The sequence below is a fragment of the Aulonocara sp. 'chitande type north' Nkhata Bay genome, linkage group LG9, assembly GCF_057382095.1.
Source record: "Aulonocara sp. 'chitande type north' Nkhata Bay isolate Kocher_YH1m ecotype deep benthic linkage group LG9, A_spYH_male_GT1.1, whole genome shotgun sequence".
In the NCBI taxonomy this organism is placed as follows: domain Eukaryota; kingdom Metazoa; phylum Chordata; class Actinopteri; order Cichliformes; family Cichlidae; genus Aulonocara; species Aulonocara sp. 'chitande type north' Nkhata Bay.
The window spans coordinates 29,978,770-29,997,007 of NC_141352.1; the positions used below are offsets into that span (position 1 = coordinate 29,978,770).

At 42.6% G+C, this 18,238-nt stretch overlaps 1 protein-coding gene across 2 annotated transcripts in view; it reads right to left on the reverse strand.

Moving 5' to 3' along the window:
- LOC147322378 (vasoactive intestinal polypeptide receptor 2-like) overlaps positions 1-18,238 on the reverse strand; it is a 51,342-nt gene that overhangs the window by 24,347 nt on the left and 8,757 nt on the right. For both annotated transcript variants that reach the window (XM_086306812.1, XM_086306814.1), the window contains exons 2-4: positions 15,949-16,048; positions 13,276-13,383; positions 11,919-12,022 (exon numbers count right to left, since the gene is read on the reverse strand). In XM_086306812.1, the coding sequence (XP_086162938.1) occupies positions 11,919-12,022; positions 13,276-13,383; positions 15,949-16,048 (312 nt within the window). The remainder of the gene's footprint in view (positions 1-11,918; positions 12,023-13,275; positions 13,384-15,948; positions 16,049-18,238) is intronic.

The following is an 18,238-nucleotide window of genomic DNA, read 5'->3' on the forward strand; positions in this document are numbered from 1 at the left end:
ACATCTAGGACTGATGCCTCACTGGCTGAGGATCTAAACCGTTTCTTCGCCCGCTTTGAGACGACCAAGCCCTCAGCTGCCACACCACTTCCACCCGCCCCCAGCACTGGCACACTAACACTTAGGGAGCACCAAGTGAGGTGTGTTCTAAGGTCAGTGAATCCCAGGAAGGCGGCAGGTCCTGATGGAATACATGGAAAGGTTCTCAGAGCATGTGCTGACGAACTGACCGGAGTCTTCACTAAAATCTTCAACCTTTCCTTGTCATCAAACACCGTCCCGCCCTGCCTCAAAACCTCCACCATCATCCCCATCGCCAAGAAGACAGCTGTGGCCAGCCCAAATGACTACAGGCCTGTTGCACTTACGCCTGTAGTGATGAAGTGCTTTGAGAGACTGGTCTGTCAGCATATCAGGGCCGGTCTGCCTCCCACTCTGGACCCCCACCAATTTGCCTACAGGACAAATCGTTCCACCGAGGACGCTATCACCATAGCGCTCCACACTGCGCTGAGTCACCTGGAGCACCGAGGAAGCTATGTGAGAATGCTCTTTCTGGACTTCAGCTCAGCATTCAATCATATCATCCCGGAGATCCTGGTCCAGAAACTGTCTCACCTGGGACTCTCCACCCCCATCTGCCTCTGGATCAAGGACTTCCTGACAAATAGACCACAGTCTGTCAGACTCGGCCCCCACCGGTCCAGCACCATCACACTCAGCACCGGGTCTCCACAAGGATGTGTTTTGAGTCCCCTCCTGTTTACGCTCTACACATCCGACTGCTCCCCTACCCATCTCTCAAACACCATCATAAAGTTCGCGGATGACACCACAGTGGTTGGACTCATCTCAAGGGGGGATGAGTCGGACTACAGAGATGAGGTCAACAGACTGACTGAGTGGTGTTCAGTTAACAACCTCCAACTGAACACCACGAAAACTAAAGAACTTATCTTGGACTTCAGGAAGGGCAGAACAGACCCGGCCCCACTTTACATTCACGGGAGCTGTGTGGAGAGGGTACACTCCATGAGCTTTCTGGGCGTGCAGATATCTGATGACCTCTCCTGGACTGCAAATACTACAGCGGTGGTTAAAAAGGCCCAGCAGCGTCTCCACTTTCTGAGAGTGCTCAGGAGGAACAACCTGGAGGAGAGGCTGCTGGTGACATTTTACAGAGCCACCATAGAGAGCATCCTAACGTACGGCATAACAACATGGTATGCAGGGTGCTCAGCTGCAGACAGGAAAGTACTGCAGCCACTGTGACAAAGACAAATATTTATATACAGAGGGACAGGCCAACAGAAGAAATGAAGACAATCAGGACAATTAGGGGAGACAGGCAGGAAGCAAAACTAACACGCAAAACAAAAGAAAACACGTTTTCTGAGTCTTTGAAACAAGTCAGAGGGAGGCATGTGGAAATTGGGAAACATGGGAAGTGTGGAGGAAAATATGACTTAGAATAACAGACAAGGGTTAATCCACAACCTTCAACTTATTACTAGAAACTGAAATGTGAAAACAGCAAGAGACTTGATAAAATATCATAAGAATGATAAGTAATCAAAAAGAGGACATCCCAAAATGAATCAAAAACATAGAGCACTGGAATGGCCTCAAAACCAGCAAGAAAACACTTTAAAAACTCACATCCAGAAACGGTAAAGCAATTCAAACCTCGGGGTACAAAAGAGGGGTTGTGCCCTGAGACGAAATCGATATTAATCAAGCTTCAGTAAATAGCTACTTAAATCATCTATCTATCCATCGATCGATGGATGGATGGATGGATGGATGGATGGATAGTCAGTCTTACTCTTAAACCAAAGCGATTAGTGCCTAAACCTGAACAACCAGCAGGTGAAAACAAATCTAAACGGTGACTTCATAGTCTTGTGATTTACAGTGGGGCAAAAAAGTATTTAGTCAGCCACCGATTGTGCAAATTCCCCCACTTAAAATGATGACAGAGGTCAGTAATTTGCACCAGAGGTACACTTCAACTGTGAGAGACAGAATGTGAAAAAAAAATCCATGAATCCACATGGTAGGATTTGTAAACAATTTATTCATAAATTAGGGTGGAAAATAAGTATTTGGTCACCTCAAACAAGGAAAATCTCTGGCTCTCACAGACCTGTAACGTCTTCTGTAAGAGGCTTTTCTGTCCCCCACTCGTTACCTGTATGAATGGCACCTGTTTGAACTCATCATCTGTATAAAAGACACCTGTCCACAGCCTCAAACAGTCAGACTCCAAACTCCGCCATGGCCAAGACCAAAGAGCTTTCGAAGGACACCAGGAAAAGTATTGTAGACCTGCACCAGACTGGGAAGAGTGAATCTACAATAGACAAGCAGCTTGGTGTGAAAAAATCAACTGTGGGAGTAATCATCAGAAAATGGAAGACATACAAGACCACTGATAATCTCCCTCGATCTGGGGCTCCACGCAAGATCTCATCCCGTGGGGTCAAAATGATCATGAAAACGGTGAGCAAAGATCCCAGAACCACACGGGGGGACCTGGTGAATGACCTGCAGAGAGCTGGGACCAAAGTAACAAAGGTCACCATCAGTAACACACTACAACGGCAGGGAATCAAATCCCGCAGTGCCAGATGTGTTCCGCTGCTGAAGCCAGTGCATGTCCAGGCCCGTCTGAAGTTTGCCAGAGAGCACATGGATGATACAGCAGAGGATTGGGAGAATGTCATGTGGTCAGATGAAACCAAAGTAGAACTTTTTGGTATAAACTCAACTCGTCGTGTTTGGAGGAAGAAGAATACTGAGTTGCATCCCAAGAACACCATACCTACTGTGAAGCATGGGGGTGGAAACATCATGCTATGGGGCTGTTTTTCTGCCAAGGACAGGACGACTGATCCGTGTTAAGGACAGAATGAATGGGGCCATGTATCGTGAGATTTTGAGCCAAAACTTCCTTCCATCAGTGAGAACTTTGAAGATGAAACGAGGCTGGGTCTTCCAACATGACAATGATCCAAAACACACCGCCCGGGCAACAAAGGAGTGGCTCCGTAAGAAGCATTTGAAAGTCCTGGAGTGGCCTAGCCAGTCTCCAGACCTCAACCCCATAGAAAATCTGTGGCGGGAGTTGAAAGTCCGTGTTGCTCGGCGACAGCCCCAAAACATCACTGCTCTCGAGAAGATCTGCATGGAGGAATGGGCCAAAATACCAGCTACTGTGTGTGCAAACCTGGTAAAGACCTATAGTAAACGTTTGACCTCTGTTATTGCCAACAAAGGTTATTTTACAAAGTATTGAGTTGTATTTTTGTTATTGACCAAATACTTATTTTCCACCCTGATTTACGAATAAATTCTTTACAAATCCTACCATGTGGATTCATGGATTTTTTTTTCACATTCTGTCTCTCACAGTTGAAGTGTACCTCTGGTGCAAATTACTGACCTCTGTCATCATTTTAAGTGGGGGAACTTGCACAATCGGTGGCTGACTAAATACTTTTTTGCCCCACTGTACATCACCACACTTAAACTCTCTTTAAAACAAGTTTAAAACAAGTTGTATAAACATCGGTTATAGCTTCATAGCAGTCATCCAAACAATGTTTACAGCTGTACCAGATGTTTTCTGGTGGCCTGAGGAGCATTTCTGCTCTGTTGACCTTTGGGATTACTCAACAGCACGTGACAGAAAACTACACAACCCACAAGGACACCTCTTTTTTCTCTGCAAGGCAGAGGACGCAGTGTAATGTGCAATGATTTAAAGAGATAGAGCTCTTTCATGTTTTTCTATGACACTTGACATAAATGTATTTATTTCAAACTCTGTGATATCGTTGTATTTCTTTGTTTAAGAGTAAAATCTGAGGGACACAGGCCTGGACAGGTAGGGAAAAATATGTATTCTCTGACCAGTTGGTGAGTGGTTGGAGCTGGACAGGAGGGGCTTGTGGCAATGCGGGAACTGCACAAAAATCCACCTTATTGTTCTGGAAAGGCCGGAGTGCCATGTCTCCCATAAATTGCTGGATTGTCTGCAAACAATTGTTGCACTTTTTCTACTAGTGGTTGAAGTAATCACAAGGGGCTGCAACAGTTAGCAACTGCCAGCAACCTCCTGCAACTACTTGCCAAGTGGTTGTGGAATACACAATTTTCTCCTACAAGCAGGAGTCCTGGTTGCCAAAGGATCACCAACTGGTCTCTAGGCCTCAGGGACTGGGGCTTTGGTATTGATTGCACAGTGACTGACAGCAAACCTCAACAACCACTCACCACTGACTGGGGAATATGCATTTTTCCCTTGCAACTAGTGGTTTCCAGATGGTTGCTAATCAGTGTCCTGGCCTGTGTGACTGGGGCCTACGCTGTTTTGTTTGTGCCTGGCCTTGTACATTTGTATGTGCTTTGAATGGTGAGGTTTTGAGTGTAAATCCATGGCTATAGCACACTTTGGAAGCTTTATGTTTAGGTAACCTGATATGGAAGTGGCACAATTTTCATCCCAGTATGCAGTGAAGAGTCTTACTGTATACAGATAACAAAATTTTAATGTTAAGTCAATGTGGTTATGTATAGTGACTCTGGCTCCCTTAGATATCCATCCACCCATCCATCATAGGGACTTATCCCAGCTGTAATAGTGCAGTGGTAATGTATTTGCTAATAAATGACTAATGTCACTCTTGTTCTTGTCTTCTAAATTTCTATATGGACTGTGGCCACAATAGTCATAATAGGAAACTCTGATACAGCCTGGCTGTTGGTTTGGATTAACAGAACGGCCTGGGATGGAGCCACATTCCCATTTTGAATTATTGTTTCAGGCCATCCCTGTGTGCAATACACAGTATTTACTAGCTGTTTATAATAGAGTTATATAAATGTAACAGTATTTATGTTGTGTGTGATTCCACTTGTCACGATAAACACAATTTGTTATCCGTGTATGTGTGACACTGTATTGTCTCAGTGGCGCCCTCTCTCAGAGATGGTGGACAAAAGTCAGTTCATGAGAGATGTGTGTTATGGGCACAACTAGTAATGCATGTGTCTGCTATATGACACTGTAAATGATTTAACTGTTAGTACGAAGAGTTTAAGTGGACAGCTGAGCTTTTAAAGTGCTAAAAAATCTATATAACAGAATAATAGACTCGCTAAGCTAAGTGCAAAGATTCTGAGCTTCTGTGACGTGCTGTTCTTAGAGCTGCCCATAATGAGCCAAATATCGGACCAGGACATATTCTGACTTTATCCAGGTACGCATTTACACATTATTTTATTTGTTATATTATTCCAGATGCACATCTTCACATTAATGTGTTTTATTATTGGGCATAATGATAATATTATATGTTATATTTTATAGCCAATGTCGAAACTTTGCCAGTTCATGAGATGTGCCTGAGGCAGCGCCAACCTGCCTGAACGAGATTCTGATCTTATCCAGGTACACGCTTTCATAGTTCTGTATTTGTTATATTACTTGCCACAACATTATTTGTTATAGTATTAGACAGTGTTGAAACGTTGGCAATTCAATAGAGACGTGCCTGAGAATGAAAGGTTTGCACGACCAGAACATATTCTGCTCTTATTTTAGATTTTCTATTCATTAGCAAAAGTTATTATGACATGTTGTTTTTTCAGATGACGTTGGACAACAGGACATCATCCCGTGGAGCTCTGCTTCAAAGCCTCCAGCTCAGCGTTTTTGTTGTCACCGTCTTGGTGTTTTCAGCTATGGCAGGCAGCTGCCAGACAGGACTGTGAAACCACACACAAGTCGGTCAACAGACATTAGCCAGACAGCATGTCTTCTTTTTGGATTTTTAAAATGTCAATAATTTACAAAACTCGCTTAATGTTTTATTCATTGTGATAATTATGTTGACCAGAAGTGGGCAATATTACCCAAGAGAACATGATATTACACGTTATGGCAATATCATAAAATACTCAGTAGTACTGAGGCCCTGTGAGGGGCATTTGAGGGTCTTTCAAACTTTTATTTGGACACTGGCTGCTTTTTCACTCATTTTGAGTCCAGTCCTTGCACGTGACCATTTTCACAGGAATGTTTTGGGGGCTTTTTTGTTTTTTTGTCTGTTGGGCCACTTAATACTGACCTATGAATAACTGAAGCATAAAAGGGCACCTCACTTAGGGGATGAGCCACTGTTGTGTCTACGCATAACAACAACTCAGCACAGACCCAAACAGTTTCTTTACACTCTGTTTGCTTCATTTACAGCCTGTCACGAAAACATGTCATTTGTTCCATTTCTTTAGCTGAATCTATGAAAAATGTCAATAGCACAGTTTGACAGGCATAAAACAGATTTCTACACAAACAAAATGAGCTATTATTAGAAGACTTGGCATATCTCAACATGGTTTGCAGTGTGTCGGAAACCGGACAAGTGGAGGGCAAACAAAAGAAGTGGTACGCCTAAAAAAGCATCTACAGCAGATGAAGAGTATGTGAAAGTCAAGTCCTTAACAAATGGGAAAATATCCAGCAAAGACCTGACACAGGAACTGAGAGATGCATGCCTTCAGTTGATCCCTTTACTGTTGGAGCTTCATCAGAAATGGAGCATCAGTGTCAGCAGATCTTATGGAGTGAGGAATCCAAATTGAACCCAATTAAAGTTTTGGAGGTCAAAGAGGTCAGGAGAAGTAAAACAAGGTCTGCAGACATCTGCAAAACACAGCAGAGGATCTGTCATGGTTTGTAACTACGTTCCATTCAGCGTGTTGGAGATCTTCTCAGAAATGATGCAATTTTGAACACAGAAAAGTACCATCAGATACTGATCTTAATTTTTCAGCATGACAAAGATCCCAAACATACTGTCAATGAAGCAAAAGCATAACTTTAAAAAAGAAAACCGCTCAGTGTGAACACTGTTAGTCATGCATTGTCCTCCCCAGAGTCTCTCAACATCATTAAAGCCGAGTGGGATCATTTTGACAGAACGGAGGAAAAGGCATCGATTGTCTCTAAAGAAGAGACTGGAGTATCTCTGGAGGCTATTCCAGAAAACGACTTAAAGAAATGACAAGAAAGCGGAGAAAGGTGACAGAGAGAGTTCAGGCTGTGATGAAGAATAAAGAGGGTTGTACCAAATGTTGACATTCATCTTAGAATTGTACAAACTCTGTTTTTGCACCTATATTCCATCTCCTTGCAAAATCGAAGGAGTGACCCAAAACTTTGGCGAGTAGAGCAGCTCATTGATTTTAGTATGGTCAGCATACATCTCTCAAAAAGGAGACATCCTCTTCAATTTGTTCCACATTTACTCTGCAATTCATCAAGATGCAATAAAATACTGCTCTTATCACATATTTTTACTTCATCCTAATTCATACAATAAATCTACTTGCTTTTAAAAGCAAGTAGTGAAAAAACAAGAGAAGTGTGTGGCATTATTTCAGGGACAGTGTGGACCCAATAATGGTTCCCGGATATTCTCTTAAACCTGGTTGTTACTCGCTTGTTTAAAGCTCATTATAAAAGAAAGGGTCCAGGAATGCAGCCGTGATTACAAGCAATAACTATGAGGTCAGAAAATAAGCTCCATGGCGTCACGCTGGACTCCTCTGAGCAACAAGAAAACACCCACGCATCCCCATACACACTCAAACGCCCATTAAAAAAAACAGCAGAGCAGGCATACCGCTCTGAGAACAGGAAAAGCCTTTTTTTCTCGAGCACCTGCAGCATTCAGCTCAAATACTCACCTGTGTCACTCAGGTTCCTAATCCTCCTCTGAGTCAGCTGAAGGGGTGGGAGAATTTCGAGAAGCCTTACCTTCATCTTGTGATGAAGCAGATATGGGAACAGATGAGGCCGGATTAGAGAGCACAGTGTGCCAAGACCGGGAAGTGAACCCCGCAACTCTGTTGGAGGAGCTGGGAATTTAAGCCGGTGTCTAGCCACAACAGATACAGAACAGACCCATGCAGAAGACTGAATCCAGTGGATTTCTCATGTTCTCTGGTCACTTGCATTATTTCTCATATACCTATGAAAAGAGGAAAAAAGTCTTTTTTGATGTTAAAGAGGAGCTTAAGTGGAAATGATGAGGAAGTTTAAGACCTCAGGCAGAAGGCTTCATCCTGCATCTCTGTAACTTTTATAAAGGGCCAGCCAGCTTTGCATAGATCTCTGCATCAGCATGAAGTCATAGAGAGGGAGTATACTTTGTATGGTCATCTCAGGCACACAGCTCTGGCTGTGAACTCTGGTGCTCCACCTTCCTGTTGTACAAACCTTTTCTTTATTATCCCTCCACTCAAGTCAGATTGTGGTATGACAGCAAAAACAGACGCAGACAGGCGGCGGTTTCTATTGCTTCCACAGAGAGTGAAGGTCCAGACAGAGTTTCTCTTACCAAGTGGCAAACATGGAAGAGATGTGCAGATCAGTTTGTAACAAAGGAATTAAATGCATCTGACTTTTTGTTCAACTTTCTGCTTATTTGGTTGCAACGTAGTCCTCCACATACATAGACTAGCACAATGTAAGCAGCATGTTAAGTCATTTATGTGCATGTAAACTGCTTTGTTGCATGGTAAGCAAAGCATGTAAGACACGAGCATCAAAGCAGGAGGTTGAGAGTCTGAGTCACCCTTGATTTTTCTTTCTTCTTTGTTCTTTTTTGGTTCAACACAGAAACGTTTGCTGGTAATCGTCACGGTCTGCTGTTTTCTACATGCCTCAACATTTTATCCTAAAAGAATCTGATGGGAAGTATCTGTAGAAGATTTTGGGGAGTTAATCAAAATTAAAGATCACAGAGTGCCTTCAAAACATTTTTGATCTGCTTCACCACCAAAGGGGAAGATTAGAGGATTACTAAAGATACTGTGTAGGGAAATGAACATCTCAAACAAATTTCACAGCACTCAGTCCAACTGATGCTTCAGTCTGTAACAAAATTATGACCCAACATTTGAGCATTTTTGCAGTTATAGTAGAAAGAATGTAACACTCATTATATTACATATTGCAGAAGAAGAGCTACAGAATCAAGGCTTAAATCGAATCGAGGCTAACAACCCTCTCTGTGTTTGGATATGTTATTATTATGTAATTATGTTGACCTCCAAACATGATGCGTTTGTGGTGTTCATCATCAGCTGAAAGATTTATGGAGTCATCTGCAAAGCAGCCAAAAAAACTGTTACCTTTGTGACCTTTGCATCTTTTGTTTACATTTCTTAGCACCACAAATTAAATTCCTCTGAACCCCAGAGCACTGAACTGGACAACAATGAGATGCACAAATAAAGCTCAAAGTATCTGCATAGATAAGCGAGTACAGCTGTGTCATTTCTGTTTGTCAGTTGGATAAACTGAGCAAAACGCTGCAACAGATTCTCACTCATCTGCTCCGCCTAATCACAGAAAAGCACACCAGCACAGTCAGGCCGCGACTTCACGGTGGTCTGAGTTATCTGAGGGGAGACACGAAGAGCAGCAGAGACCAGTGATCAGATGTGTCACCCAGTGAACTTTCCATCCTCTCTGTGCGTTTATCTGTGGGCAGATAAACAAACACACATACAGAGATGCTGATATGAAATCAGCCCTTCTCTTCACCGCTGTGCTGGAGCATCTGAGAAAACTCTGAGCTGAGATCAGACCACAGAGTGGAGACGTTTGATCTGTTTTTTTTTTTTTATTTCAGTTCAAATTAAATAAAGCTGCTGATTCCTGCACAGCTTCTGTTTTGCTTAAATAAAGTCTGTTCTGATTCAATGATTTTCAGTGTCTCACTGGAAGCTCCAGAACCTCTTTTTGCACACATCTTTGCATGCAAGTCTGGCTACTTTTTGTTGTATTTCCTCTGAAACAGCCCACATAAAACCACAGATTTAATTATCCTCATACTGCAAAATATGCTGATTGTGTTGTGGTAATTTGTCTTATTTTCCACTGTTCTTGTTGACAACTGGTTACAGAGAAAGAGCTAGAGGCCAGTGTCAGGCAAGTGGAAGCTGGCTGCTTAGAATCAACAGTTAAACTGTGTTGTATAATACTAAAAAGAAATATGAATGATTAGTTTTGCAGACAAATAGCTTTGATTTGAGCTACAGAGGGTATGTAGGTCTTTACTTATTCATGCTACACACAAAACTCCAGCTGAAAGCCTGCAGCATCAGAAATGGTGTTACAACAACTTCTACTTAAGACGATGTCTCCCCAAACTCGTCCACAGTGCTGTCAGGCTACAAAATAGTGATTTATCATTCTGAAGGTGAGTTATAAATAATTTACGCTACACATTTTAGCTCACAGGGGGCTCCTTTATCATTGCTTTTTAGTCTATTCTTCATAATGTTGGAAATGGGGACATCATTTAGACGAAAAGTGATTTGTACGTGCTGATTTCTAACATAAACCATGGGTTAGTTACCATGGAGATTTACCCAGGTAACAGCTGCATCACCTTTGTGGGTGGCTCGCTAAACCTCAAAGCCTGCTTAGCAGCACAGGCCTCTGGACAAAGAGTTTCCCCGTCTCCAACAAACCAACTAACAGCACACTGAAACTAGAGTTCAGCTTTTTCCCAATCAAATCCGGTAAAAATGATTTATCTGCAACTGTTCTGTGGTTGGTTTGCTTCCTCTTGCAATGCAAGCATTTTAAAGTGGGTCAAATCAGCCCACAAACTCTCCCAACATCATCCACAGGCCGAGCATGTGCTGCGTGGGACGTGGCACATACATTTTTTGTGATCAGAACCCAAACGGAAAACGGTGCTAAAACCTGTACACAACAGTTTCACTTGCACTGTGAAAATTCACTTCAAAGGATTCCAACTAAACTTTAAACTCTTTTGATTAAAGCTACATTCAGCTGCTCCCTTATTTGAAAGAGGTCAGCCTGGCAGGGAGCTTTGCATGTTTGATTTGGCAGATTTTTACAGTGACCTTCCTGATGCAACCCCAGAAGCATTTGGGTCTCCTCCCAGAACCAAACCAAAGACCTTTTGCTTGTCAGATGAACACGTGAACTGCTACAGTAAAGAGCCAGAAGCTACATTTATTAGGAACAGGTAAACATTTTTTTTCTGTCAAAAGATGCTTCAACAACTGATTTTTATTTGTTTTTTATCCTTATGCTTCCTTTGTTTCCTAATTATGTCCTATAAAAACACTGATGAACACACACATTAACCTTTTTGGTTATAATTTGATATCATTTTGAGGGGATGAAAAAGAATAAAAAAATAGTTTTATTCCCTCAAATGATTAAGTGTATGCACGTGTAGTTGATACATAAAAGCTATACATGGAGGTAAATACATCGTAAATCAACAGCTGTGGTGTATCAATGATATTTGATCCATGAGTGATTTAATATTTTCATGTTTTCTTTATAGTTAGCATGTTTTTAACCATCCAAGCAGTTTCAAATTAACCACCTTGCAACCGCTCTGACTAATCTTCTACCTCATCTGAGAATCCAAGAACCCTGATAAACCAATACTGACAATGTTGCATTAACAGCGACGGGTCCAAGGCCTTCAGCTTCATTAGACAACAGACCTGAGAGTTTCAGCCGCTACAAAGTAGATATGAAAACCAAACACACAACTTTGATCAGGCTCCAAACACACACCAGTTTCTACACTGTAAAGACAAAAAATTCAGTCCTTCTTCGATATTATGTTATGTTATCATGTAAAGGCTCTAATTGCTAGACATTACCTGAGATTGGACTGAGAGAGGATGAGAAAACTGAATGAATTCGCCAGCTAAAAAGGTTCAGGCCGGAAAAGGATTAAAAGAGTTGTTCACAAGCAGCACAACTCCAATCACAGTGGTGCTTCATATAACTCATAACTGCGCTCACAGGCGCACAAACGTAAACACACCACAGACGTCAAACTTGCCCTTTTGGTTGTCTCTGGGGTCTCTAAGGTGCTCGTGCAGGTGATGATGTAGTCGGGATAGACGGTGGACCAGCCACTCTCTGTACAGTTCCTGCTGAGGTTGCCTGAAAGAAAACCGACTGGTTTTAGAGCCTTTTAGAACTGAACTAGTAGATTTCATGAAACCTAACATCAGTGCTGCATATAAAGATATATTGCCCTGATTTTTTTTTTAAAGCTTCAGTGATATTTGTCCACAGATTTTAGATTTGGATAACTGGAATAACAATTATATAACACCAGTGCAGTCAGATTCACAGCAGCAGTTGCCTGGACATACAAACACAAAGTGGAGATGTTTGTTCCTAATCAGAGCGCCACATTTGGAGAAAACCAAACACAATTGTCAGCATGGTGGTGGAGGGCTCATGATTTGGGCTTGTTTTGAAGCCACAGGAACCTGGACACTCAAAGAATCAGCATAATGATGACACATGTCCATTTTTACCCTCTCAAACAGCTGTCATCAGAGGCAGGCACATGCGTAGGCCTCAGTGAGGACTTTTGATACTGAGCAGCTACTGTTCTCGTCTGTGGTGCTGATTGTGATGCTCATCTATTAATGCTGTGTGTTTCTGCAGAGGCAGCGAGAGGAGGATAAACCAGCCGCTCACTGATGCTACTGAAGGAAATCACAGAGGGTTGGACAGATGGCGTCAGCCGCTGTGCAAATGATCACAAACATTAACAGAAGCAGCTCAAGAAGCACTGGATGGAGACGATAAAAGAGCCACAAGTCAAAGTGAGAAATGGCAGAAAGTTAAAAAAGAAAGAGGTCAAAGAAGTTCTGTTATATTGAAAATAAGTATTAAAGAATTTCAGTGGTAGTAAACGCAAACATCTTTTCACTTAAGCTTACTTAATCACTCCTTCTTATTAGTGTTGAGACTGGTGGCATTTGAGTGAATCCACTGGATACTTAAAAAGGATTATTTTTCTGTATCAGAGTTCAACAAGATGAAGATTTCAAAGTTTTCAAGCACACAAAAACTAAATTATAATAAATAATAAAATGTTGAGTATGCCACAGTCTTTAAACAGTCCATAAACTGCTGCACAGTGCTGAGTCCTCAGACTTTGTGTGGCGGGGTCATACTAAGTGTCAGCTGTCTTAAAATGTTTTACATGTCGGGGGAAGTTGAAGCTTCCTTTAACTGAAAGTCTGTATAATTTCCAGAACACACTTTTTGTTTTTTTTAGCAAGTCAAGTGTGTGTGTGTGTGCATGTGCGTGTGCGTGTGTGTGTGTGTGTGTGTGTGTGTTAACAAAGATGATTGAAGGGCAGCAGGAGGAAGTGTGTCTCTGAGAAGAAGCTCACCGTTCTTGTGAAAAAGCAGCAGGAAGGGGGTGGGACAGTGTAAGGTCAGCACATCGCCGACCGCGGCGCTCGGCCAACATGAAACGTTGTCCCACTCGCCGTGACATCCTGGACAAACATATACAGAGATACACACACACACACAGACATTAGAAGTGTGAACTTGCCTGCACAGAACTTCCTGTTTGGCTGAGCGACTTGTGCGGAGCTTCTGTGCGAGCTGCTGATTGAACGTGGACAATAAATCCAGCCCACATGAAAGCAGCCTGTGAGGTTTGGACATTTAGCTTTACTGCTCAGCCAGGAGGGACAAAGACATTCACGTAACACTCTGAAGGCCTCTTAATAGTTAAGTTAAAAATAAATGTAGCCTGATGAGGCCTGAGAGTAACTAATGCTGGTACTGTCCTTTTACATCAAACACACATGTGTATCTATAGAGCAGCGTGAGAAAAAGCTCACAGTCTGAAAGCTGAGACCACACAGATTAAACACATTTTATTATCTCTGTGCTCAAACATTCGCACACATGACCGTTCACAAACAGCCTCTGTATGTCTGTGCGTCAGTCTTTGGTTACTCGTGTTGTGGTTTCACACAGAAATCATCCTAATATACGTCGTGAACATCTGGAGACTCTACTGATGCCGACTGTGTGCAGCAGTCCTTCAAGCCTTTTATTCTCTGAGCCTTTTATTCTTGCTGAAAAACAAGAGGTTAAAAATCAAAGCTGCTTCGTCAGTCAGCTCAAGCATCACACAGAGGTTTGTGTGAGCACAGCAGGCATATCCATGGTGTCACTTTGTACGTTACCATCACTTTATGAATTAATGCGTGTTTCCATCCGGGGTACTTCTCAAAAAAGTAATGCATTACCTTACTTTATTTCTATACTGTCAGACGTAAATTGTGACAGAAGGATAACAGGCCTCCAACTCGCACTGGAGCAGTTCACAGCCGAGCGTGAAGCAGCAGGAATGAAAATCAGCACCTCCAAAGAGTGGCTCATTCTGGGATGAGTTCCTGCCAAAGTGAAGGAGTTTAAGTATCTCAGGGTCTTATTCACGAGTGAGGGGAGAAGGGAGCGAGAGGTCGACAGACGGATTGCTGCTGCAGTGATGGAGATGCTGTACTGGTCCACTGTGGTGAACAGAGAGCTGAGTGAAAAGTGAAGCTCTGTTTACCTGTCAGTCTACGTCCCCACCTTCACCCATGGTCACGAGCTGTGGGTAGCGACCGAAAGAATGAGATTGCAGATACAAGCGGCGGAAATGAGTTTCCTCTGAAGGGTGGCTGGCCTCTCCCTTAGAGATAGGGTGAGGAGTTCAGCCATGCAGGAGGAGCTCTGGATGGGCCAGTTGAGGTGGTTCAGGCATCTGACTAGGATACCTCCCAAGCACCTGCTGGGTGAGGTGTTCCAGGCATGTCCCACCAGGAGGAGGCCCCGGGGCAGACCCAGGACACGCTGGAGAGATTATATCTCTCGGCTGGCCGGGGAACACCTTGGTGTTCCACCAGACAAGTTAGAGGGTGTGGCCAGGAAGAAGGAGGTCTGGGCTTCTCTGCTTAGGCTGCTGCCCCTGATAAGTGCAAGAAGATGGATGGATGGATGGATGGATGGATGGATGGATGGATGGATGGATGGATGGATGGCAGGAAGAGTAGAAAGGGAAAGTTTACAAGATGGGGAAACCTGCTATGCTGTATCTTTTAGAGACTGTGGCACTGCTAAAATTCTCACTGGGAATGACCAATTGGACAAGATTGGAAATGAGTGCATCAACGGGATGGCTCAGGTGGAGCTGTTGGGAGACAAACATAGAGAGACAGGACTGAGATGGTTTGGGCATGTGCAGAGGGAACGTGGGTATATTGGACAAAGATGGCTGATTGTGAAGCTGCCAGGCAAGAGGAAAAGAGGAATACCTCAGAGGAGGTTCATGGATGTAGTGAAGGAGGACATGCAAAGGGTTGGTTTGACAGAGGAGGATGTTGCTGTGGTGACTTCCACTCTAATGAGGGCATATCAAAGATGTGGAAAAATGAAGTCTTCAAGTCTGACTGCTCAATGCTTTTGTTATTTGCAGCATGCAGGTCACACAGTTTTCACTTTGCCTTCACGTTTTTATCCTTTCTTGATCAAAATGAATCATTTTTAAATCATCTGATTGTAGCACAAGTGCAGAAAAGAGGTATGTTTGATTTCTCTTCGATCCACCCTCCAAGCAGGTAACTGAAGAAGCCTTTTTAACATTTATAGCTAGCATTTGTGTATGTGTACATGTGTACATTTGTGTGAGTGCGTGTATGTGTGAGTTTGTGCTTTTTGTGGAGTGTTTGATCTCACAAGGTAAACAGCTCAGTGTTGCAACACCGTCTGAAATAGCATCCAGAGACACACACCACTTCACATCAACTGATTTCATTCAGTGCACTCACACATACACACACACACACACACACACACACACACACACACACACACACACACACACACACACACTTTTCCTTACTTGATATGGATCTGAATACTTTTCCGAGGCCTAATATTCAGTGATGCTCTTACAGCAGATTATTTTGCGTCTGCTCCTGCACACGCAGCAGACGTATCGTAAAATACTTTGGATGGGGATTTCCAAACACTTGCTCGTGTGTGTTTCAGTGCATGCGTACCTGCATGAGTGGAATTGTTCGGCTGCAGCTCTGTCTGACAGTCACTCTTTGCTTTCTGCATCTCCCAGTAGAACTGGCAGGGAGAAAACATTCCATTAACCTGTCGGGATGAAGGGAAATACATCTTATGAATATTATCTCCAAAATGAACAAACCTCCTGCGTCAGGCTCTTTGTCTCAGGTTGTGCTGTGCACTCTGGTGTTTGACATACGTGCTCCAGTTTTCTGGAGTAAAGTTCATGTTTCTGCGATCTGCTCTCCTTTCACTCCTATCTGCAGCTTTCAGGGGGAGGATTTAGGCAGTGGTGATGATTTGGGAAGACAAAAAAACACTTCTGCTAAAAGCAAAAACCAAAGCAGGTTAGGTTCCTCGTTAGAGATCAGCGTGTATGACACAATCAAGTCTCCATAAAACAGTGTCACCACTCATGAAGGATCCCTCAGAGGCCTCTGCAGACAGCAGGAAGTTTCTATAATCTTTGTCTTTCCCTGAAGAGCATCGGTAATAAGTCCAGAGTCTCAGCGGCAAGTTTGGTCCTTTATTTTATTCTATGTTGGCTGCAAACAGTTTCACAACAGTTTTATTGTTTTAAAAGCATTAATATATATATATATATTCTAATTTGTGCATCAAATCTGCAGATACTCCAAATCTTTATGTGAATTCTGTTTTTGTATTTAATTTTTACTCTCAGAGCGTTAAACCCCACCAAGGCTACAGCTGAAGGAATAACAACAACTATTTAATGAAGTACTTGAGTATAATCCATCAGATTATCCTGTCTTTTAATGACACAGTTGTGATACTGAAACATCTGTTAGCTTATTTTGCTAGCTTTCTTTCCTGACCTGACCAAACTTTATTAAATTTCGCACACAATCTCACACCACCCTGGTACTAAACTGCTTTACAGCACCTTTCCTCTCACACCCACTCACTCTGTTGATTGTCTGCAGCAGCTGTGTTACTTCCAGCCTGTATCGTGTGTGTGTGTGTGTGTGTGTGTGTGTGTGTGTGTGTGTGTGTGTGTGTGTGTGTAATCTTAGTACATTCTTCCATGTTTGTGATTGGTTAGATGCTGTCACCACAACCCTTTTCAAGTGAGCACACTTGTAGTTAAATTGGGAAATCCTTCGGTCAATTTAGGAAAGCTTTGTGTGACCACTTATCTTGATTGTCGGTGTTAGGATTAGTGTGAGTGAGTCCAGATGAAAGAAGGATACCCAGAGTTTGATGAACAGCCTGTTAAAAAACCAACGAGTTGCAAAGTGACCCAGAGACCTCAAGCTGATTGAAATGTTGTGGTGAGAGCTGTTCATGAACAAATGAACACAAACTTCAATTAAATGAAGTGACGCTGTGAAGAAGTATAGGCCCAAATTCTCCCACAACCATGTGAGAAACCGATAAAGTCCCACAGAAAGCAGTTAATTAAAGTTATTGCTCCTAAACGAGGTTCTATAACCGAGACACCTATTCAATCATGTGGTGTAATTAGCCTATCACAGGGCTGCACAGAGGCCTGTGAGAACTTTTTATTTTCCAACGATTGTAAGACTGACTCCTCGGGTTGGGGGCGTGTGGTGGTTGGATCGATACAGCACAGTATTGGGATATTTTGCATGATGATATTGTAATAAAAAAGGGACACCAAATATTGATACTTTATTACATAAAAATACTACAAACAATAGGCTCGTGTCATGCACCAAAATGAGATCATGTCCATCAAGCAAACTAATATTAAACGACCAAAAATCATCCAACAATTTACCCACTTAGCGTGACAAAGCTACCTCCTAATTCAGAGTAAACTAATGCAGTAAAAATAAAACAGCGACCTCCTTGCATCTACAGAAAACAAAACAAAAAAAGCAGGGGCTGCCTGGTGATTATATTGACTTTGTGATGACTAAATTGTTTCCCAGAGCTGCACAATTTTGATCGGAACGCAATTGCAGTCGTCTGATAGGAGGCAACCTTTCTGCAGACAGTCACAGTGTGACGTGGGCTGAGAGTAATGACTCTCGGAGTGATCGCTGGCAGAGGAAAGATTTATTTGAAGAGTTCCAGTCAGGTTTAAAAATTCATCACAGCACAGAAACGGCTTTAGTGAAGGTTACAAATGATCTGCTTATGGCCTCTGACAGTGGACTCATCTGTGTGCTTGTCCTGCTAGACCTCAGCACTGCATTTGACACTGTTATTTATAAAATTTTATCACAGCAATTAGGGCATGCCGTAGGTATTAAAGGTCCTGGTACATATCTATCAAATAGACTCCAATTT